General features: G+C 43.3%; 1 protein-coding gene across 2 annotated transcripts in view; it reads right to left on the reverse strand.

Annotated features, from left to right (window-relative positions):
* PPP1R14C (protein phosphatase 1 regulatory inhibitor subunit 14C) overlaps nucleotides 1–11,892 on the reverse strand; it is a 73,084-nt gene extending 61,192 nt beyond the window's left edge. The window contains exon 1 of one of the 2 annotated variants that reach the window (XM_054022565.1): nucleotides 11,292–11,890. In XM_054022565.1, coding sequence (XP_053878540.1) covers nucleotides 11,292–11,576 — 285 coding nt within the window. In that variant the 5' untranslated portion in view covers nucleotides 11,577–11,890. Of the gene's footprint in view, nucleotides 1–11,291 lie in introns of both variants that reach the window. The other variant, XM_054022566.1, reaches the window with a different exon arrangement.
* Between the last annotated feature and the right edge of the window lie 11,420 nt (nucleotides 11,893–23,312).

The following is a 23,312-nucleotide window of genomic DNA, read 5'->3' on the forward strand; positions in this document are numbered from 1 at the left end:
GGTACTGTTCTTGGAAAGGATTATGAGGATTAGTACAGTTAAGACCAAATCCCTTATTGTGCTCAGATTTCCATACCACCCTATCACCATAGTATGAACACCTTCTAGAAACCCAGTAGGCAACTCAATTAGCATCGGTCACGTGTGGTTCCCCTCCCTCATTATCTCTAGAGGGAGTGTTGCAAGAGGTTTTGTTGGAGGTTCCCATAACCGTTTTACATCTGCTGTGCTTTGTGTTTACTATGGAAGGCAACATGGAAAAGGGCACATTACACTTGGAATGGAAAGTGGTAAGGTTTGAAGCAGTTCTTTGACCATTTGGGAGTCTGTTCCCCCGCTCTACATGGGCCTCCCAAGAAATCTGCATCTACACGGATAAGCTTCACCTTTGCAGCAGACAGCATAGCTTCATTTTCCCCAGGAAGCAGAGCGGGAAACATGGAATCTCACTCCTTCATCCTAGAGTTTTAGATGATTTTAGGTATCCTAGGCCCAAGCCATTGAACAATTTGAAGATAAAGATTAAGATCTTCACTTTGGCTACGTTCTGTGGGGACAGACTTAGCGTATTTGTGTTAGGTCATAGAGCTGAAGAGACATGCTGCTGCATTCTGTGCTAGTGGGAATTTCCTCAAGGGCCGATTGCTTCTTGCTTCATGCCCAGGTATACTTCCTGGCTGGACTACAGCAATGCAATAATAGACACACTTATTACAGAGATTGGTCACAGTCTGCTAGGATAGGGGACAGTCTCCTAGACAACCAAACCACCCTCTCTTCCAGTTCCCACAATATGAGCAAGTCATCTGCATCATATTATACCTACTCTTGCTTCTCTGAGATCATAAGATTACCAAAAAAATGTAATTTAGATATGATAATCTGAATAATACAACTTCCATTTTTTGGTCAAATGCATGCCAGGCAAGACAAGGTAGGTTTCAGTAGCCTATCTATATCTTATTACCTGTTGAACCTTGCCCCCCTGAATCAAGGTTTAGAACAAAACACAAACAGGCATAAAATAAATTCTCTATTGTTCTAAACTCTATAGCTGAGCAATTTAAATTAAGCATATAGAAGTGAACGAAGCAGAAGGCTGCAAGACATCTTGTCCTGCTCACATTCAAATTTGATTTACAGTCTACTGCCAGCAGAAGGAATGAGAGGGGAGAACAGCCATCTGAAGTCAACTCTTGGCTTTCCAGGTACCCTCAACATCTAATCTAAATCAAAGTCTGCAAAGCAATTTGTCCATTTTGTCCATTTGTCCAGAATTCATTTATAGTACTAGAAGCCCTCTTGCTTTCTAGTATACAAATGCATACATACCACAGGTCTACCAACAATCTGTAATACAAACTGGATTCTTCCTCATTGTTCACTGTAGGTTTTACATGCTATTATTCCCGCCATGTGTGTTCACCACAAACAGGTAGCCACCACTATGCCTTATTACTAGAGTCCTACTCAATTCATGGTCCATTTTGGGCAATTTCATGGTCATAGGATTTTTTAAAATGGTAAATGTAATGATTTCAGCTATTTAAATTTGAAATGTCACGGTGTTGTAATTGAAGGGATCCTGACCCAGAAAGGAGTTGGGAGGAGGGGTCCGCAAGGTTATTGTAGGGGTGGTAGTTGTGGTACTGCTACCCTTACTTCTCCACTGCTGCTGACGGCAGTGCTGCCTTCAGAGCTGGGCAGATGAAGGAGCAACGGCTGCTGACAGAGGGCCCAGCTCTGCAGGCAGAGCTGCCGCCAATAGCAACACAGAAGTAAGGGTGGCATGGTATGGTATTGCCACCCTTACTTCTGCCCTGCTGCCTGCAGAGCTGGGCCCTCAGTCAGCAACTGCCACTCTCCAGCTGCTCAGCACTGAAGGCAGTAGCACGGAAGTAAGGGTGGCATGGTATAGTATTGCATCCTTACTTCTATGCTGCTGCTGGCAGGGCGCTGCCTTCAGAACAGGGCAGCTGGCCAACAGCCTCCACTGTCTGGCTGCCCAGCTCTGAAGACAATGCAGAAGTAAGTGTGGCAATACCGTAACCCCCCTAAAATAACCTTGCAACCCCCCCTGCAACTCCCTTTTGGATCAGGACCCCCCCCCCCAGTGTGAGAAACACTGGTCTCCCCTGTGAAATCTGTATCACATAGGGTTAAAAGCACACAAAAGACCTGATTTGACAGTCTGTGATACCTTTTTCATGGCCGTGAATTTGGTAGGGCCCTACTTATTACAGATATACCTGTTGGGAGAAAGTACCATAGCACAGAAAGTTACTTATAGAATTGACCTGATCATCTCTGAAATTGTCCCAGAGACTGTGTAAAATTTTAAATCTGGTGGTGAATATAAAGCAAAGGCAAACGATGCATATGGAAATCCACACTGGTGTAACTTACATGGCCACCAGCCTTATTTATCACCTACGAATTTGGTCAGGGGTTTTAAAGGTGCCAGACTTGTGGAGAAAGATGCTTTAAATCTTTTTGGAGTTTTTTTTTTTTTTTTTAAACTAAAAAAAGACATTGCAGAGGTTGAAGAAACTGACCAGAATGAATTTACACAGTATTAGTCAAGTGAGGGCCACTAAAACTTGTGCTACTAAAAGCTAATATGACTTAGGCACTACATTTTCACTTTACTGATTCATTAGTAAATATGTATGTAGTTTGGGATAATTTAGAGCAGAGCTATTCAAACAATGGGGTGCGCCCTTCTCCCTGAGGAGAGAGAGTGTGCGCGCCAAGGTGGGGGGCCAGTTTCCTCTCTTTTGGCCAGGGATGTAGTGCTGCTAGAGCATCACTCCAACCCCAAAGTAAGTTCTGCAAAGGCTCTTGGTGTCACTTTCCTCCCTGTTTCCCAGTTCTGGAGCTTGGCCACTCACGCCGGGGAGGAGTCACTGCAGGTGTGGGGTCCCCGTATCTGGTTGGGTCGGGTACCAGCGGGAGCCAGGGCTCCATGCAGTCCCTGACCAGGGTGACATGCTGCCTTCCCCATAGTGCCCGTACAGCCTAACCAGCTGGTCTCAGCCAGTGACAGCTCCACTTCAGCCCCAGGGACAACGATGGCACTCATGGCCAAGGTCACTTCAGCTACTAGCTCAGCACCCTCACAGACTTCTTGCTATGCCTGACCTATGTGGAGCACAAAGTGTTGGCGACCTTGAGTGCTAAACTCTTGACTCCCTGCCCACAGACTCTGTCACCCCCACGCAGCTGCAGGTTAGCAATAGGCACACTCCAACACCTAAGCCCTCCATGCGTCCCCCTGTGGTGTCTAGTGCCCTCGATTCACTGGACACTCACAGCATTCACTGCTCCCAAAGAGGCAGTACACCCAACTTGCCAGTTCCACCTCAGAGCACCATTCCATTTAACATACAGCACTTGGGTATGTTTACAGTAAAAACAGGTAAAAGTTTGTTTAAAACAGTATAACGATTCAGGCAATAACAAATAGAAATATTGGAAACAAATTGTTACATATGGTTTTATTTTATAACATGCATTCCAGAGCCTAGATTTAATAAGATATTGTGTCTAATGTAAGTATTGTTCACCAGCATTTTCTAGCCCGGCAGGCTGTAATCCCTTTTTCATGAGACAAGCCATACTGTCAGCTTGTCTCTTCAGTGACCGATGCGCTCTCTCTCTCGCTCTCTCTCTCTCTCTTTGCAACCCCAGATGTATCAAAACAGCCTTTTGATCTTTATTCATAAACTGGACACCCTCCTGTTCTGTGTTCTTTCCTATAGATTTAACGATAACTTGTCAATTTCACAATCTTGATTAGCTGGTGGCTCCCTATGCAGGTAGACTTACATCGTGAGACACACAATACACAAAAACTAGTCAGAGGTAAGCGTCTACTACCACCTGCCTGACCAGAACCTGTCTGAGGCATGTCACTTCCAGGTGACCTGCTTTAACTTCAAGGAACCTAATTTCCAGTGCAGAGGCATACCTTCTTAAATATATTCCATAGATACATTTTGCAATGATTGTGATCACCAATGGGCTATTGGCTCTCAGTAGAGACCTTACATGTCCCCTTTTAGTGCATTATTCTGCATATACTTGACCCAGGAGATACCCGTAAAACTGTGCGCCCTCAGCCACTTGGCACAAAGAGGTTGTTTGGTGTTATGATTTCCTAAAATGTTTGTGCAGTTTTATTTTAGCGGTTATGATTTGTACTCTTTTTGAACAGACCTGTGAGAGAACATGAAAGGTGCTTTATGAACTAAAATTAGTATCTTTGACACTCATACGCTTATTATAACTACATTGATCAAAGCCCTTCTACTCTTGCAAAACATAGGATTATATTTGAGGAATACTCATACTCTTGCAAAGCATAGGACTATAACAGGGGTCAAAAAAGAACTAGATAAGTTCATGGAGGATAGGTCCATCAATGGCTTTTAGCCAGGATGGGCAGGGATGGTGCCCCTAGCCTCTGTTCGCCAGAAGCTGGGAATGGGTGACAGAATGGATCACTTGATTACCTGTTCTGTTCATTCCCTCTGGAGCACCTGGCATTGGCCACTATCAGAAGACAGGACACTGGGCTAGATGGACCTTTGGACTCTGACACAGTATGGCCATTCTTATGTTCTCATTCTTTGCATTGTCTTAGTAAACTATGGGGAGGCGCAATTGTTTTGAGAGGGGTTTTTTAAGCTTAGGGAGGCTCATTATGACAAATGATAAGAACCCCTGATCCAGAGTAATTCACTTAAGTGCCAGAGGTCATGTGAACAGGAGTTTAAGTTGGGTTCATATTTGCATTTTTAAGGCCAGTCATCCTGAGACCTGGCACAACTACATTCGTGAGTGGGTTGGATCACCTTGGATTCTATTGGACCTTGTTTCAGAGCACCTTTACTTAAAATGCTTCAAACTCAATCCTACTCCAAGTTCTTTGGTCCTGCAAAGTTTGCTTTCAAAATAGCCAGCCTTTCACAATGCAAGCCATCCCTCATCCCCAACATAACTCTAAATGATTGTTTATATATCATTAGTTTTCCTAAAAGCAACTCAAGTTTAGTATGTTGTAATTGTGGCAAGTGTCTTATTTTTATAAAGACTTCTCTGAAGAAAAATTGATGTTCTAATGAAAAGCTTTTCATTATCCAGCTTAACTTCAGGTTTCAGTTTTTTAAATAAAAAATTAAGAGGTTTTCAAAGTCACAAACTTTTTAAAAATCCTGTTCTCAACTCCTATACCCTGAGTTCTCTCAAGCACTGAAAGCGAGACACAGGACCACATTTCAGGTTTCAAATAAAGGGACACTTTTGGTTTTGGAAGTATTTATTTACCAATGAGTCTTACTGTAATTCATTAGAAAGAAGCTATTTAAATGGAGATCAGTGGGCGGACAGCAAATTTACCCAGTCACAATATTCGAGTCCAAGCTATATTTTGTACACATTTTCTGCACTAATCTTCAAAGTACCCCTCATCACCCTACTTCTGCTTCCCCCCCCCAAGAATGGATGGTAATTACTTATTTCCACCACCAGTGAAAACTGCAGATGCCGAGTCCGTCAACAGATTAGACAGGAAACCTTACCATGGACTTGCTATTCCAGAATTATCCATTCCACAGCTTAGTGTCACACTCTGGAGGATTAAAATTCTTTCAGAATCTGAGCATCACCATACTATGAAATTGTGCTGGATCTTTCATAGAAGCTAAGCTGACCAATTCCTCCCAACCAGCTTTCACTCAGTTATTAACAGTGTGATTAAGTTTCAATACGGGAGCTACAGCCAAACCTAAAAATAATTTAAGCAAAGAATCTTACATTATTCATCACACTTGCCACCAGACTAGAGATATTTAATACTATTTTGAATTTTGACAGCCTAGTAATTGTTCAGCCCTTTGACTACTGCCATCAACTCTGAAGGTATGTCTACACAGCAACTACACACCTGCAGCTGGCCTGTGCCAACCAACTCGGGCTTGTAGGGCTGTTTCATTGCTACGTAGACTTCCAGGCTCAGGCTAGAGCCCGGGCTCTAGGACTCTGCAAGGTGGGAGGGTCCTAGAGCCCAGAAGTCTACACAGCAATGAAACAGCCCTGCAGCCCAACCGCCATGAGCCTGAGTCGGCTGGCATGGCCCCAGCCATTGGTGTCTAGTTGCTGTGTAGATATATCATGACACTACAAAGTACCATAAGAAGGTCCCTACCAAATTCACAGCTATGAAAAACGTGTCACAGAGCCTGAAGTCTGATCTCCCGCTCCACCCACCGTGAAATCTGGTCTTTTTTGCGTTTTTACCTATATACAAATTTCACAGGGGAGACCAGCATTTCTCAAATTGGGGATCCTGACCCAAAAAGGAGTTGCAGGGGAGTTGCAAGGTTATCTTAGGGGGGTTGCGGTATTGCCACCCTTACTTCTGCACTGCCTTCAGAACTGGGCAGCTGGAGAGTGGCAGCTGTTGGCCGGGTGACCAGATCTGAAGGCAACGCCCTGCCAGGAGCAGCTCAGAAGTAAGGATGGTAATACCATACCATGCCACCCCTGTTTCTGCACTGCTGCCTTCAGAGCTGGGTGGCCGGAGAGCAGCACCTGCTGACTGAGGGCCCAGCTCTGCAGGCAGCAGCACAGAAGTAAGGGTGGCAATACCATACCATGCCATCTTTACTTCTGCTGGCAGCCACTCTGCCTTCACAGCTGCGCTCCTGGCCAGCAGCCGCCACTCTCCAGCTGCCCAGCTCTGAAGACAGCACTACCACCAGCAGCAACACTGAAGTAAGGGTAGCAAAACCACAACCCCCCCACACAATAACCTAGCGACCTTCCTCCCCTCAAAAAAACCTCCTTTTTGGGTCAGGATCCCTACAATTACACCATGAAATTTCAGATTTAAATAGCTGAAATCATGAAATTTACAATTTTTAAAATCCTAAGAATCATAGTATCATAGAATATCAGGGTTGGAAGGGACCTCAGGAGGTCATCTAGTCCAACCCTCTGCTCAAAGCAGGACCAATTCCCAACTAAATCATCCCAGCTAGGGCTTTGTCAAGCCGAGCCTTAAAAACCTCCAAGGAAGGAGATTCCACCACCTCCCTAGGTAACGCATTCCAGTGCTTCACCACCCTCCTAGTGAAATCGTGTTTCCTAATATCCAACCTAGACCGCCCCCCACTGCAACTTGAGACCATTGCTCCTTGTTCTGTCATCTGCCACCACTGAGAACAGCCGAGCTCCATCCTCTTTGGAACCCCCCTTCAGGTAGTTGAAAGCAGCTATCAAATCCCCCTCATTCTTCTCTTCTGGAGACTAAACAATCCCAGTTCCCTCAGCCGCTCCTCATAAGTCATGTGCTCCAGACCCCTAATCATTTTTGTTGCCCTCCGCTAGACTCTTTCCAATTTTTCCACATCCTTCTTGTAGTGTGGGGCCCAAAACTGGACATAGTACTCCAGATGAGGCCTCACCAATGTCGAATAAAGGGGAACGATCACGTCCCCCGATCTGCTGGCAATGCCCCTACTTATACAGCTAAGACTGTGAACTTGACCAAAATGGACTGTGAATTTGGTAGGACCTTAACCATAAGGTGACATGTCCTGCAAGAGCTGGGAAAAACAAGACATTAACCTAAATTAGTATTTCTAATCCAAGCTTTACACCATTTTCTTAAAAAAAAACACTTAGGTAAATTCTACAGATCTGAAATGAGTCAGTCATGAGAGTTTGCTAAAAAACAAGAAATTTCAAGAACAAAGTAGTTATACATTTATCTATCCATTTAACTGTGAAAGTTTTCTATAAGAGATCCTCTGCTCCTTTCAGACCAAAAGGTGAATGCTTTTTTCACCATTTGGGGCAGGGGAAAGGGGAGCAGCCTGTTTGAGGAGTTAAATTTACAATGGTTTGTTTGGTTTTTACTAAGTTCCCACCTATCCTCTTCCCTCAGTTGATGATGAAAGTCCATGTGTCAGATTAGTTAAGACCTTTGAACTTTTTACACACATTTCTTAATGAGGGGAGCAACCTTAGACAGTATAGTATGAAGCCAGTTTTAAAATATAGACATGCTGATTTTAAAGATGCATGTGTGTAAGATGCCCAAGGCCTGGTTATTCAAACCTCACATCTAATTTAGACATCAGCTCTTCAGGACATATCAAGCTTTTCCTTCTTTGTTGACAGGCACTCCTGACCCTGGGGTGAAATCCTGGCTCCACTGAAGTCAGTGGCAAAATTAATATTGGCTTCAATAGAACCAGGATTTCACCTCAGAGCAAAAGCTGAAGAGGTGATCCCTAGGCGGAAGTTGACATGGTATACAGGGAAGGAAAGGCAACATTGGAACTTCAGTTGAGAAGTGTCTAACTTTGAGACCTTGTAAATGCTGGACTATAGCCCTGAGGATGTAGGGGTTGCTTTTGGTGGGGGTGGGGGGGGTTGGTTTGTTGTTTGTTTTGTTTTTTTGGAGGATTTTGTTTTACCTATGCTTTAGAGCAAAAGACATTTTAACTAAGGAATCACTCACAGTATATGTTGTCCTGCATAGTCTTCAGTAGAAACCCTCCCCCACATTCATCTACTCTTCGCAAAAGGAAGTGTTTTGTTCCTAACACAGGACAGTTTTGCTGTGCCCCAAGCTTTTGTTATCAACTGCTTAGATGTAATAATGCAAGATCAGAACGCTGAACTCTTTCATCCTAGTGACTTTATAATCACACATTTGAAAAAGAAATGCTGTAACATTTACTAGTTTTATTTAGTGGCAAGTTCTCTGGAGCAAGTACTTATTTTTAAAATATTGTCCAGAACTGAGCAGAACATCAGCACATAAATGCAATCTTCAGAATTGCTGCTATAATGTTCTGACAAGACTATTGTATCCTACAGTGTACACTATATATTTTACCATATTATCACAGCCTCTATAGAGCTTAAAGGCTGATTCCCCAATTTAATACATTCACTTCGTTTCTGTGAATACAGAAAAGTGGGGAAACATGTAAGGTAAAGAATGTAATTAAATAAGCATTTAATTTAGGTTTAATGCAGTAGGAATCAAGCACTTGTTTCTCCATTTATTCTGAAGAATGTGCGTAATATGTTATTCACTAACATGATGAGCCTCTGGAATGCTTCCCTTTTGTTCCCAAGTTACAACCAGTTAGTCTCCAGTAAAGTGAACAATGCTAAAGGCAGCAGTCAATATCCAACCATTGCTATTCTTTCTACTAAAAGGCTGCCGAATACAAAACAGAATAAGCCAGAGTCTCATTTAATAGGCCCATACATACAAGAGACTTAACATATTCACACTGAAGTCTAAAGAGAAAATATCCTCTTTAAAGAACACTGCCCACAAGCCACTTAATTTAGCTTCTCCCTGACAAGCATTTCTTATATTTTTGCTAGCTTTCCCTCATGCAATTACTTGGTTAAAGGAAGGAATGGTTTGGAGACAATCCTAAATTTTAAAAACATGTTTTAATGTACAGCTAAGCATCAGTTATATTATAGTCATTCAGCAGCATACTATGTAAACTGTAAACATAACAAACTTGCTGCTCTATATAATGTTACTTCAGAGGATGACAGTATTCCATTCAGACTCACATGTAAGACAAGACAAGGTGGGTGAGGTAATATCTTTTATTGAATCAACTTTTATTGAATCAACCAAGACAAGCTTTTCTTCTTCAAAGCTCTAAAGCAGGGGTAGGCAAACTTTTTGGCCCAAGGGCCACATCTGGATATGGAAATTGTATGGCAGGCCATGATTACTCATGAAATTTAGGTGAGGGCTCTGGATGGGGGGCGCAGGATCTGGGGTGGGGACAGAAAAGAGGAGTTCAGGGTGTAGGAGGGGGCTCCAGGCTGGGGCAGGGGATTAGGGTGCAGGGGTGCCCCGGGGCTAGGATTGAGGGGTTCAGAGGGCAGGAGGGGGATCAAGGCTGGGTCAGAGGGTTGGGGCACAGAAGGCAGTCAGGGGTGCAGACTCCAGGTGGTGCTTGCCTCAAGCAATTCCCGGCCAATGGGAGCTGCAGGGGCAGCGCTTGCAGACAGGGCAGCCACAGAGCCATCCGGCTGCCCCTAAACATAGGAGCCGATGGGGGGGCGGGCGGAGAGACAAACTGCTTCTGGGAGCCGCAGCACACAAGCATGGAGCAGTCCCTGACCCTGCTCCCCACCTGGAGCATGAGAACGAGGCAAGCCCCAGACCCCACTCCTCAGCAGGAGCTTGAGGGCCAGATTAAATTAGCTGGCAAACCGAATGTGGCCCATGGGCCGTAGATTGCCCATCCCTGATCTAAAGCTTGTGTCTCTCACCAACAAAAGTTGGTCCAATAAAAAAATATTACCTCATCCACCTTGTCTCTTTAATACCCTAGGAACCAACATGTCTACAGCAACACTGCACACACCTAAGACAGGAGGCAGCCTAAGTAACTGAAGCCAGCCCACAATCACATCGTTTTTAAACCGCTTAAATCAATTTGTACTTATAACCCCTTTATGCAGCAAGAGACAGGTTTGGAGGCAGGAGGATCAAAGCCAGCTTATCGCAGCATGCCATGTATATGATTATCAATATTGTTTGAACAGAAGGCTTGTCCCCCCCACCTTTCTGGGGGACTGCCGGGGAAAGGGAAGCAAAAAATGAAAGGATCACCTTCACACAAATAAGAGCTGCAAACCAGACTTCAGCCTCTTTGCTCTACACATGGCCACTAAACATGTGTTTTTAACAGTCACACAGGCACCCTGCAACCCCCCAGTTGCAAAAAAGCCCTTTGCGCCTCTGCAGTGACTATTCCCGCTGAAAGATATCCTTGCGACGAAATTAATTAAATGGCTTAACAGAGGAACATGCATCTTGCTTTACGAACATAAGAAATGAGAGCGAGGAAAGGGGGGAGGGGACACTAGAGCTGGGAATGTCATTTAGAGGTGGGTTTAAAAAAAACAACACTTCAGCGTTTCCAGTGAATCAAACCATAGACACGCGCAAAAGGCAAAAGTTTAAACACCAACCCCCCCCCCTCCCCCCGATGTGTCTCCAGGTAGAGTTCGGGGCGGGGGAGAAGAGGCACAGGCAGAATAGGGAAATCACACACACACCCCCGAGAGGGGGAGCAAAGGGGAGAGCCCCTCTCTGTTCACACTGTGTCCATGTCTCCCACGGCCAGGGGGTGCAGCGGGCGATCGCCCACATGCCGGGGGCTCTCCCCGGGCACTGCACGCGGGCAGTCTCGCTCCTTTCCCAGCCGCGCCCCGGGCAGGTGCGGTACCTCGCAGCCGTACAGCTGCCCCAGCTGCTCCACGATCCACTCCTCCAGCACCAGCCTCTTCCGCAGCTCCTTCCGATCGTACTTCACCGTCACTTTGCCTTGCTGGTGGCGCCGCTGCTGCTGAACCTGCACCACCGCCGCCGCCGCCGGAGCGGAGACCGAGTCCTCCCGGGAGGAGCCGCCGCCGCCGCGACCACCGCCACCGCGGGGGCTCTGGAAGAAAACCCGGTTCCCGCCGCCTCCCCCAGCGGCACCCGGCTCGCTGCCCCCGGTCACCACAGACATGCTCCGCGCCCAGCCGCGCTGCCGCCCCTAGGGAGATCGCTGCCCGGTGGCCCGGCTCGGGCTCTGGCCGCGGCAAGGGGCTGCCTAGCTCCGGCGCCCGCAGCTCCCTCCCGGCCGGTGCAGCAGCAGCAGCCTCGGCTTGTGCAGCTCCGCTCCGCACCTGCGGCGTGACGGCTGCCCGGGCGCGCACAGTCAGGCTAGGGGAGGGGCGGAGGGCTGTGTTTCGGGCCCCCGAACCGGGGGGAGAAGGCGGGGACAGCGCCTTAAAGATACAGCCAAGGACAGAAACAACAAGGAGTCTGGTGGCACCTTAAAGACTAACAGATTTATTTGGGCATAAGCTTTCGTGGGTAAAAACCTCACTTCTTCAGATGCATAGAGTGAAAGTGAAAGGAGTATGCATCCGAAGAAGTGAGGTTTTTACTCACGAAAGCTTATGCCCAAATAAATCTGTTAGTCTTTAAGGTGCCACCAGACTCCTTGTTGTTTTTGTAGATACAGACTAACAGGGCTACCCCCTGATACTTGACACCAGCCAAGGACAGCTGAGCCGTGCCCGCCCCACGCCTCGGGAGCTCCCCCGCCCAAACCTCCCCCTCACACCTCTGCTGCTTTCCCTGGCTGCTCGCGCGGGCCCCGGCAGGGGCAGGAAAGGAAACTGGCTTTGCCTTGCTCCCAAAGGTCCGCCCACTGTGAGCCCCTTGCTCCGCTTGGCCAGTCACTACCCCTGGAGTAGCCCCACGGGAAAGAAGGGGAAGGCTGGAGCGGGGAGTGCAGAGGACTCGCTAGCTCGCCCAAGGGCAGTTTCCCCCTACAGGATGTTGCCAATTCTTGCCCCTCGTGCACTCTCTGGGTCCTACTTGGCTAAAGCTCTCATTGCAATCAAGGAGAGTGTAGCCTCAGTGGGGACTGTCGGGCTTGGGCTTGTGACTATTTTTTCTTTAAGGGGGGTGATTTTCTTTTTTAAACTATGCCCCTGGAAGTGCAGACAGCCCTAGGTCAGAAAAAGGCAGATTGGGCTGTTTCCAGCCTGAGGAGATGGCTAGTAGGGTTACTGCTGCAGTGTATGGTTACCAGTGTCCATCTGTGCTGGCTGTTATAAAGGCACACTCACCATGCAGCACTGAAGGTTTCTACATCCTCTGTAAAATAAAATTACCTGTGATACTAAAACAGGCATGGCAAGTGCTCTCTCCCTTGTTCTCTCTCACACACAGGCACCCTTTCAAGCTCTTGCTTCAGAGACAAAGGCATAAATGTCATACATATACAGGCCTTTTCCAGCAGTTGCCTGGTATCTCTCTCACACAAACACAGAGTCCTTTTCAAGTAATTATGCTGTATAGCAAAAGCATAGATATATCTCACCCTCCCTCACACATACACACACACAAACATGTTTTCAAGACAATTACCTTGGGTGGTCAGTATACCTGGATTGCTCACAAATGTTTGCAGACTTGGCAGTAAAACAAATATTTCTTACTCTGGTTCATTCATACATGCATCATATCACAAATCTGCAACATAAATTTACAAGTGACTGCATGCAGCACTTTTGCAATCTGGATAATCACACCATTGAAATCCAAATCTTTTCCAGGCAGATTGTGCTCCTCTGAATTTTTCATTTAGCTTTTCATTTTCATCTAGTAAAGTATGAATTCAGCAATCAATGATCTTTACACAAGACAGTATTTTTCTCTTTATACTTTTTTTAAAGGTATTTCTGCCGTGAAACACAAACTGCATTTATTAATATTACATATCCAGATACTAGAGCATGAAAATGTTGCTCATAATCATCTTCTTTGTAGGGAGGCTGAATATTTCCATTGTAGTGATATCAAATACTCAGCAAATATTTCAATCTAACACCAATTTTCTGATCATGAGCAAATTAAAACATTTTATCTGAAAGATGCTGTTTAGGAGGACAACACTGCAAACCTCTTGGGATTAGTGTTTTGATTTATTATATTAGTTTATAACTAGAAAGGTCCCCTTGAAACATCCCCTGCAGGAGGTTCTTTTGCTGTATTATAAAAACCAGGTTTGACAACCACAGATTTCATTTCCCATACACAGAAACCTGGTTATGACCACCAGTAACCAGCTAGCATAATTCAAAAACTGTTCAATGGGGACCTCCAGGTCACAGTTAGCAAAGATGCTAGTAAAAAAAAGAGTTTGTTTATCCATAGCTTAGCATCTGGATAAAGCCAATAATGTACATGGTGGTACACTGTACTAGCAATGTTCTGGTGGCTCCATCAGTTTTTTATCTACCCTGGATTTTCAGCCACAAATGTACCTGTACCAGGCTAGCTGCTCTAGTGTAGACAAGGCTTACACTTTCATTTTTAAAAAGAAATCCAATTTTTCAAATCTGGTTGCATAAAAGTAAAGCAACTAAATCCATATTTTAGGCACCTTAAGATTTTCAGAGATGCTGAGCACCTGCAACTCATATTGACATTAATGAAATCACACTTGTTTGGCTTGGCTTGTGGGCAGAGTAGGAAGGAGTATCACCATCAGTATGACACATTTTCAATATTAACCTCATTAACTATTTCGCTACTGATCATTTTAGCAGAAACATCCAGGTACTATGTTTATGAGAGGTGTCTGAAAAAGAGTGCCACCATTCCCTCCCTCCCATTTGGTGCACTTCACTACTTCTATCCCGACAAATGTAGAGACCAGTCTATCAGGCTCCAGCACTAGAATGCTTTTTAGTTTTTGGAAATATAGGCCTGGAGAGTAAGAAAGGGTCACTGTCAGCAACTGCTTCTGACACTTATGGAAGCCATAAAAGAAAACAATGAGGGTTTAAGGAGGGGAGTGGTTGCCTTTTGAATCTTTGTGTTTTGAGATGCTTGTAATTTGGGTTTTAAGCTTTATATGTCATCTGAAAAGTCTGGTCCAGAGTTTCTCAACCATATGCTTTCAAACTTCTCTCCTGGGAGCAGAGAGATTTTCAAGTTTTTATCAAATCCTTCTAGACAGATTCTGACCTCGCTTACTAGAATTTGATACAGTTCAGTAGTTTTCTGAGAAAAATCTAGGCTGCTCAGGGGGAGGGGAAAGTACTCTGGGCCAGAGCCTCTATTGTGAGCCACTCTGAGGCTCTGACCCTCTGTCTTTTAGTCCCCCCTCCCTTAAGGTGAGTTGAGCACAAAGACTCACATTAAATTCCATAGTAGGAAACTTCCCAAAGCCAATAGAGCACCACATTCTACATATGTCCCCACACATGGGGCCTAAGACTCAAGACAATCAGCCTTGGATTTTTGTTCCCCGCTGTAGCAAATATCAGGTGTGCAAGTGGCTTGTGTTCTTATCTAGCCTAAGTGGGATACTCCAAAAAGATGTAACTTAAATATCTTTTAGATATTGTACTAACAGACATCATAATCAGTACAGGCACCAGAGAGGAGACACCTGCTGTTCAAAATAAACACTCTAAAAGTGGAAGATGAGAACTCATTTCCTCAGAGGCATCCTTCAAAGACAATTTAAAAAATTACATTTTTAAGATAATGTACAGTGATTGGTGAAAGGGGAACTGGTAGAGCTGAAAGCAGCATTCTCAGAAGGCAGTTTCCATGCACAGTTGTTTTTTCATTCTGTTTGTAAAGAAAATTAATTCTCAGAAAGCCAAGACAAAAATTACTGCCAAGAATTTTGATTACAATTTTGCTTCAGTTGAGAAAAAGATCAAGTTGCTTGAAAGTCAAACTTGAGGAAAAACTTTTAGAACAACTGTTAATATCCTGGGAATGACCAATGCTACTGCATAGACAGAGTTTATAGAGTTTACTCCTGAAGTCGGATATGAATAACGACCATTTTTTAGAGAAAGAGGCTACAGAGATTTCTTTAAAGAGTCTTTCCAAAAGCAGTGATGATGGAACCTTTAATTGATAAAGACAGGAAACTGTGTGTAGGAAGGAAGACATCTTCCCCATCGCTCCACTACCAGTCCAGATTATGTTACACCCACACCATTATGTTTAATCTAAAGATGGTTATTGATCCAATAGCACCAAAGGGTAGCCAGAATGTGATACCCTCAGAATACTAAGCTCTTTCTGTCAGCTGGTGGTCAGGCTCAGAACCCTGTCTAGAATCAATGATGCATGTAAATTGACCTTCTAGGAGGAAACATCAATAAAAAAGGCAGCCTGAAGAGTTAGAGCCAATTCCCACCCCCCATAAGATTGGCCACCTCCCTACCAGGTGATTCAGATTAATCTGAAAAATGAGAAATTGAATGGAGACATACTGATGGAAGTGGCTGAATTTTCTGCAGGTTGTGAATCCCTAAAGTAAGTGGGAGTGAGTGGAGATGAAGAAAAGTTTGCTGGAGCTTGCCCCAGAAATATGTTGAAAAACAGATGCAGCCTTCTAGTTGCTTTAAGTTGGGCGAGAGGCCAGTTCAGCCCCATGGATCAAAGGAGGAAACCAGTATTTCTGCAATGCTTCTCCTCAAGTGTGCTGAGCAAAGTCCCTTTTCATGCACCTGAGGATCCAGACCAGTGTCTCTACCTTTACTATAGTCTTCCCCCTAGTTTATGTTATCTGGTTCCTCTATTTACCTCTTACTTTTCATGCCTCAATATTCCTATCATTTTTCCTTTTTTATCCTGTCTCCTCTGTTCTATCCTCTGCCCTTTTCCTCTCTTCCCCAGCTCTCTCTACAATATCCTATTCTGCATCACTGCTGCACCCTCATGGAGTACTACAGTAATTCAGCTAGACAGGAACCTTTGTACAGATTTAACACGGGGCTTTCTCCACCTTCCCTTCGAGCAATGTTGCATGCCACTGTCTGGACCGCTCCAAAGTCAGAAGAGAGAGCCTATGTGAGATTAGCAGGATGTGGCACCCTGAATTTTCAGTACCTTTTATCTCTAATGCCAGCTTAATGGAGTTTTGTGGTAGTAGTACTACTACTAATGAACTAATTATATACTACTCTATTAATAATATTACCCTATCAGTTTTATATAGTACATTTATTTTAAGAGACTCCATATCGAAATGTGGGAGGGTATTGCACCTCAGCAGAAGATGGCTAGACATTTGCAAACAATACAAGCCAGGCTGTGCCCAGATGCTTTATCAGTGTGAAAGGGGAAGGGGGTGCAAATAAACACACACTCACAGACTTCTACAGAGCAACTGGGTACAGTTATGCTAGCAATCCCCGCATTCCCCCAAAGTACAGGAACCCATCCTTATTTGTACACTAAGGGGTGCAAGCCACCACAAGCATGGCAAGGAACAGGTGGGGTCATGGTTCTGTTTCTCACTGTGCACCAACCAAAGAGCTGACCCCACATGATGGAGGGGAGAGAGTTTGCTGCCAGCTGAAAAGTTGTAGCAGCAGGAATTCTGAGGCCAAAATTCCTCCCAGATCTTCTCTGGCACAGGGCAGGGCCATATTGCCTCTGCAGTGGGCACACGTGAGCCCTATAGCTGAGTGTTCTGGGTAGGTATATGATTATTTGTACACATGTTACCATGCAGCCTGTTGCTTTTCACACAAAAAAATGTGGATGTGCTTCCTTTTTATGAAGGGGCTTGGTGGAAAGATAGGGAATCAATAATATAAAAGGTTTGAAAAAAGAATACCTGCAGTGATAGGTAAAATCACATAGCCTCTATTAATATTGATTTCTGTTGTGACCCTGAGCCGAGTTATGTTTAAATAGAAGTGTTAACCTTTTGATGCAGTGTGCAAGGTGACGCATTAATTTTGACATGGAATTTTTTCCCCCCTTATTCCATACCAAAGAACAAACTAACAAAAAAAAAGTTAAAATATGCCAAAATCAAAGTTGTCCTAATGAGTCATCAGTAGGGTTTGACCCTAGAACCTACAGCTGTAACTTGTACCACCTGAGTTAAAGCAATAATTGGTAACAATCGTAAGCTGTTATCCAGCCTGCAGGGAGGGATACAACAACTTACACTTGGTCAGGGGGTTAAACAAGTGGTTGCTAAAGAGCAGTAGCATTCTGAGACTCAAAAGACCTGGAGTCTGTTCTTTTCTCTATGTAGGAAGTATTGTCAAATGGGAGCAGAGAGCTGAGAATTAGGATTCTTGGGTATTCTATTTGTTAATTATCCTTTGCATGTACAGAATGGTCATTCCTCTGAATGTGTCAAAGTACTTTGTGAAGATAGGCATGCAGAATTAGTCCTAGTTTACAGAGCACAGTCAAGCATGTAACTTGGTGAAATCATTTTGAAAGGTAGTATGGCTGAGTAGATGGGACCCTGGGTTCTATTCCCAGATTTGAAAAGTAATCTTATGCTGTCTCCCAGATCCTCATTTACCTTATCTTTAAAATGTGGGAGTGATACTTGTCTACCTACTATGGTTAGAGTCTGGGGCCTTGTCTAGATAACCAGAGTTGTGAAGAGCACAAAATGATTAATGTCAAATCAGTGAAAGTTGCAGAGAGTCCTGTGGCACCTTATAGACTAACAGAAGTATTGGAGCATAAACTTTCGTGGGTGAGACGAAGTGGGTATTCACCCACAAAAGCTTATGCTCCAATACTTCTGTTAGTCTATAAGGTGCCACAGGACTCTTTGTCGCTTTTTACAGATCCAGACTAACACAGCTACCCCTCTGCTCAGTGAAAGCTGTTACACTAGAACTCATGATCGCCTGGTTCCCAACATAGTGCCCAGTCCTTCCTGCTGAAAGTTATTTTTGATGGGGAAACTTCAAGCAAGCAAACAAGATGAATGGCTGGTACAAACAACTCAACAAAGATTGGGCGCATTTGCAGTGCAGATAGAGCATTCAGAAAATTAAGGAGCAAGATTCAGAGTGGTAGCCATAAAAAGAACAGGAGTACTTGTGGCACCTTAGAAACTAACAAATTTATTTCAGCATAAGCTTTCGTGGGCTACAGCCCACTTCTTCGGATGAAGAAATTAGTATTAGTATTAGTAATTAGATTAGGCCTGAATAAAGACTGGGAGTGGTTGGGTCATTACAAAACCTAAACCTAATTTCCCCAACACTAATTTCCCCCTACTGTTACTCACACCTTCTTGTCAACTGTCTGAAATGGGCCACTCTCATTACCACTTCAAAAGTTATTTTTCCTCCCTTGGTATCCTGCTGTTAATTGAATTGTCTCGTTAGACTGTCCTTCCTCCACTTGGTAAGGCAACTCACATCTTTTCATGTATTTATACCTGCTCCCGTATTTTCCACTCCATACATCTGATGAAGTGCGTTCTAGCCCACGAAAGCTTATGCCCAAATAAATTTGTTAGTCTCTAAGGTGCCACAAGGACTCCTCGTTGTTGTTTTTTTAAGGAGCAAGAGTAGAACAAGTTCTAATGCTCATATGCAAAGGGTGATTGTTCAGAGGATCGTAATTTAGGCAAACTGGGTAGATTTTCACAGGAATTATGAAAGGCACTGTTCTAATCTTAGACATATCCCTCTGCCACATTTCAAGTTGCTGCTCCAAACCAGTTCCAGACAATGGAGAACAGTATTCAAGAATTAAAGAAAGGAATTCAACAAAATGAAACAAGCAAACAATCTATTTTTATCAATTGTACTGTTTAGCAGCATATCCTTAAATAAGGAGATTACATAAACCCTATTTATGTATATATGACTTAACTGAATAATCTATTTATATTCATAACAATCAGCCAGCTCTGGTATGACCTCATAGAATCATAGAATATCAGAGTTGGAAGGGACCTCAAGAGGTCATCTAGTCCAACCCCCTGCTCAAAGCAGGACCAATTCCCAGCTAAATCATCCCAGCTAGGGCTTTGTCAAGCCGGGCCTTAAAAACCTCCAAGGAAGGAGACTCCACCACCTCCCTAGGTAACGCATTCCAGTGTTTCACCACCCTCCTAGTGAAATAGTTTTTCCTGATATCCAACCTGGACCTCCCCCACTGCAACTTGAGACCATTGCTCCTTGTTCTGTCATCTGCCACCACTGAGAACAGCCGAGCTCCATCCTCTTTGGAACCCCCCTTCAGGTAGTTGAAGGCTGCTATCAAATCCCCCCTCATTCTTCTCTTCTGGAGACTAAACAATCCCAGTTCTCTCAGCCTCTCCTCATAAGTCATGTGCTCCAGACCCCTAATCATTTTTGTTGCCCTCCACTGGACTCTTTCCAATTTTTCCACAAGGTTGCGTACGTGACCAAACTACTTCTCCTCACAGTATACTTGCTCCATATAAATGAAAACTCATAAAAATAGGTCTATGTTCAGGTATAAAATGATATTATGTATTTATTTGTACTGCAGTAACATAAAGATGCCAGGAATGGGGCTTACTATTCTCTCTACAAACCTATAATAAGAGATGCTTCCTGCCCAAAAAGTATATAGTATGCGTTAAGACAACAAGTAGGAATGGAAGAGGAACGTAACAGTCATAGGAATACATAGTTGTATAGACCGTGTTGTTACATAAAAGGATCATTCTGGAATGCATAAAAATGCAATTGTCTTGTAATAATCTTCAGTGAAAAGTCTGGCTTAGAGTTTTATCCCTTGCCATTGAAATATTAAGTCAGTTTTCCAAAATAATGCAGTGTACAGAATGATACGTTCACATTTAAACTGAGTTTTCTTAAATACATGAATTAGTTATTCTGTGAGATCACTGTACATGGGAATTTGTTTTCATTTATCAAGCTTTATATTACATAGTTTGAGCACAATGTAGGACCCTTTACCCACAAATGTTCTCTTATATTGAAATTTTAAAATGTAAGGAGAGAAGAAAGAAATGTCATCCAGTTCAAAAACTGCAAGGAAACTAGTCCAGTTTTTTTTTTATATCTCTTGGAGACTTTACAGGTATTCTCTCTTTTGGGGCATAGATGGTTCTAAGCACTCTTGGGAGTTTGGGTGCTCAGCACTTCATAGAATTGTGTCCTAAAGTGGGATTCAGAGAATCATAGTAATAGAAGCCCTTTTATGTTGCCTGTAGTGGTAAAAACAACATCACGGTTATTATCTGTCTCTTTCAAGCAACTATTGGAGACATATCACAGGAATCAGTTAGAGCAGTTTCCTATTCACGAGGCCTAATCAATATATGAGTTTTAGATAGAGCAACATCAGCAATCTATGCCTGAATTTTGTAACGTAGCTCAGTTTCCTTCTGTCCTGTAGATTGCACCTGTATATTCATTCATGCACTACTACATAATGTGGTGAGTTATGGGGGGAGAGGGGGAAATAATTCCATCAATATGCAGGTGCCATGCTATGTGAAATGGCATGGCCTTGGGGCATGTTTACAACATTTTAGAATTAAATGTGAATACACTAGTTTGTAAATACAAGAAGTGCCGAATATTAATCTAATCATCTGTCTGTCCATCTAGGCATTTCTAGTGACAGCTATTCCACTAGCCCAGAGTCCTCCAGAATGATGCTCAAAAATTCATTAGATTTGACGTAAGATGCCAAAGGTCCCTTCTAAACAGAAAAAAAACCCAGATTTAGATGTCTAATAAATTGTGGTATAGTACATTATCAATGCACCTTTAAAATATTGTATGTAAAATATTCCTGGTATGCTGTAAATGGAAAAAGATTGCACTCTGTCATAGGTTATGTTTAGAACAGGAGGAAAAGATTAATGAATCTAAGAAAAATGAGAGGAAATTGCATTTGAGGAGGCACACCTGTTAAATGACTTTGGTTTTTGATGAGTAGGCTAGTTCTAAGGCAGTTTTGTAAAAAACTTAAGGTGACGATGAAATAAAATACAGAGATAGAATCTGTGGAAAAGAATGAACCAGATTCTGGGACTATGTGAAATGGCTTTTCCAATCAGGCACATGTTACATATATGCTACAAAAGTAGCAGAATTGTGTACTCTTACACTGTCACCAGCAACACATAAGAATAGCCCTACTGGGTCAGACCAAAGGTCCATCTAGCCCAGTATCCTGTCTGCTGACAGTGGCCAATGCCAGGTGCCCCAGAGAGAATGAACAGAACAGGTAATCATCAAGTGATCCATCCCCCATTCCCAGCTTCTGGCAAACAGAGGGTATGGACACCATCCCTGCCCATCCTGGCTAATAGCCATTGATGGACCTATCCTCCATAAATGTATCTAATTCGTTTTTGAACCCTGTTATAGTCTTGTCTTTCACAACATCCTCTGACAAAGAGTTCCACAGGTGATTGTGCATTGTGTGAATACTTCCTTTTGTTTCTTTTAAACCTGCTGCCTATTAATTTCATTAGGTGACTCCTTCTTCTTGTGTTATTAGAAGGAGTAAATAACACTTCTTTATTTACGTTCTCCTCACCAGTCATGATTGTATAGACCTCTATCATATCCCCCCTTAGTCATCTCTTTTCCAAGCTGAAAAGTTCCCAATTTTATTACTCTCTCCTCATATGGAAGCTGTTTCATACCCCTAATCATTTTTGTTGCCCTTTTCTGAACCTTTTCCAATTCCAATGTATCTTTTTTGTGTGGGGTGACCACAACTGCACGCAGTAGTCAAGATGTGGGCAAACCATGGATTTATATACAGGCAATATTATATTTTCTGTCTTATTATGTATCCCTTTCTTAATGATTCCCAGCATTGTTAGCTTTTTTGACTGCCGCTGCATATTGAGTGGATGTTTTCAGAGAACTATCCACAATGACTTCAAGGTCTCTCTCTTGAGTGGTAACAGCTAATTTAGACCCCATCATTTTATATGTATAGTTGGGAATATGTTTTCCAATGTGCATTACTTTGTATTTATCAACACTGAATTTCATCTGCCATTTTGTTGCCCAGTCACCCAGTTTTGTGAGATCCCTTTGTAGCTCTTTGCAGTCTGCTTTGGATTTAACTATCAGTAGGCTATATATAGTTTCACTCATGTAGATTATATCTGGAATAATCTGCCTTGCAGAGCTATGCACTGAAGCATACACACATAAATACAAAGACCACGTCCCCTCAACAGCTAGTCCATCTTGTCACACTCTGGGAAAACTTCTGTATAGCTTCATTCTTGGAAAAACTACAACGCAGCCTCTCTCCAGATTTTAAGAGCAGCCAGAATAGGTGCATTCAACTCCTGTCCCTGACTCTCAGTGCTGAGTGCACTTTTTCTAGTTGCAGGAGAGTCTATCCATTAGGCTTGCTGGAATTGGGCCCACAGTGTTTTAGAAGTGAAAATAATGATTTAAAAATCAATAAGGCATGCCTGCTAAGAGAAGCACATTCCTGGATCACTGCAGAGGAAAGCAGCAAAAACGTCCAGGTGGGTTACATTTGGAAGCTTCTTTTTAAAATAAAATAAGCAAAGCGTTTCCAGCAGTGACTCATCAGAAATGGAGATATTAGTTCTGAATTAGTATTGCGCCACATTTTGCTCCATCTGTTTCAGGGTATCAGACTGTTTGTAAAATACCTATTATATCGGACAGGATATTAATGGCACCATCAATTACACCACTAAGTAGCAATTCAGCAGTAACAAGTTGATTATTTAGTAGTGTATTTATTCAACAGATCCCTTTTTTCCCCTTGTAAATCTGTCATGGACTTTGAGTTTTCTAGGTTCATAAATTAACATGACATGACTTCACTTTTTTATTTATGTTGAAGTAAATAAAAAATAGGAGGTCTTAAATAAGCCTGTCTCCAAATACTACCTCTAAGCTGTTTGTTTCCAGTTTTCTTACCAGTACCTTCA

This window comes from Malaclemys terrapin, chromosome 3 (genome assembly GCF_027887155.1).
Source record: "Malaclemys terrapin pileata isolate rMalTer1 chromosome 3, rMalTer1.hap1, whole genome shotgun sequence".
Taxonomy (NCBI): domain Eukaryota; kingdom Metazoa; phylum Chordata; order Testudines; family Emydidae; genus Malaclemys; species Malaclemys terrapin.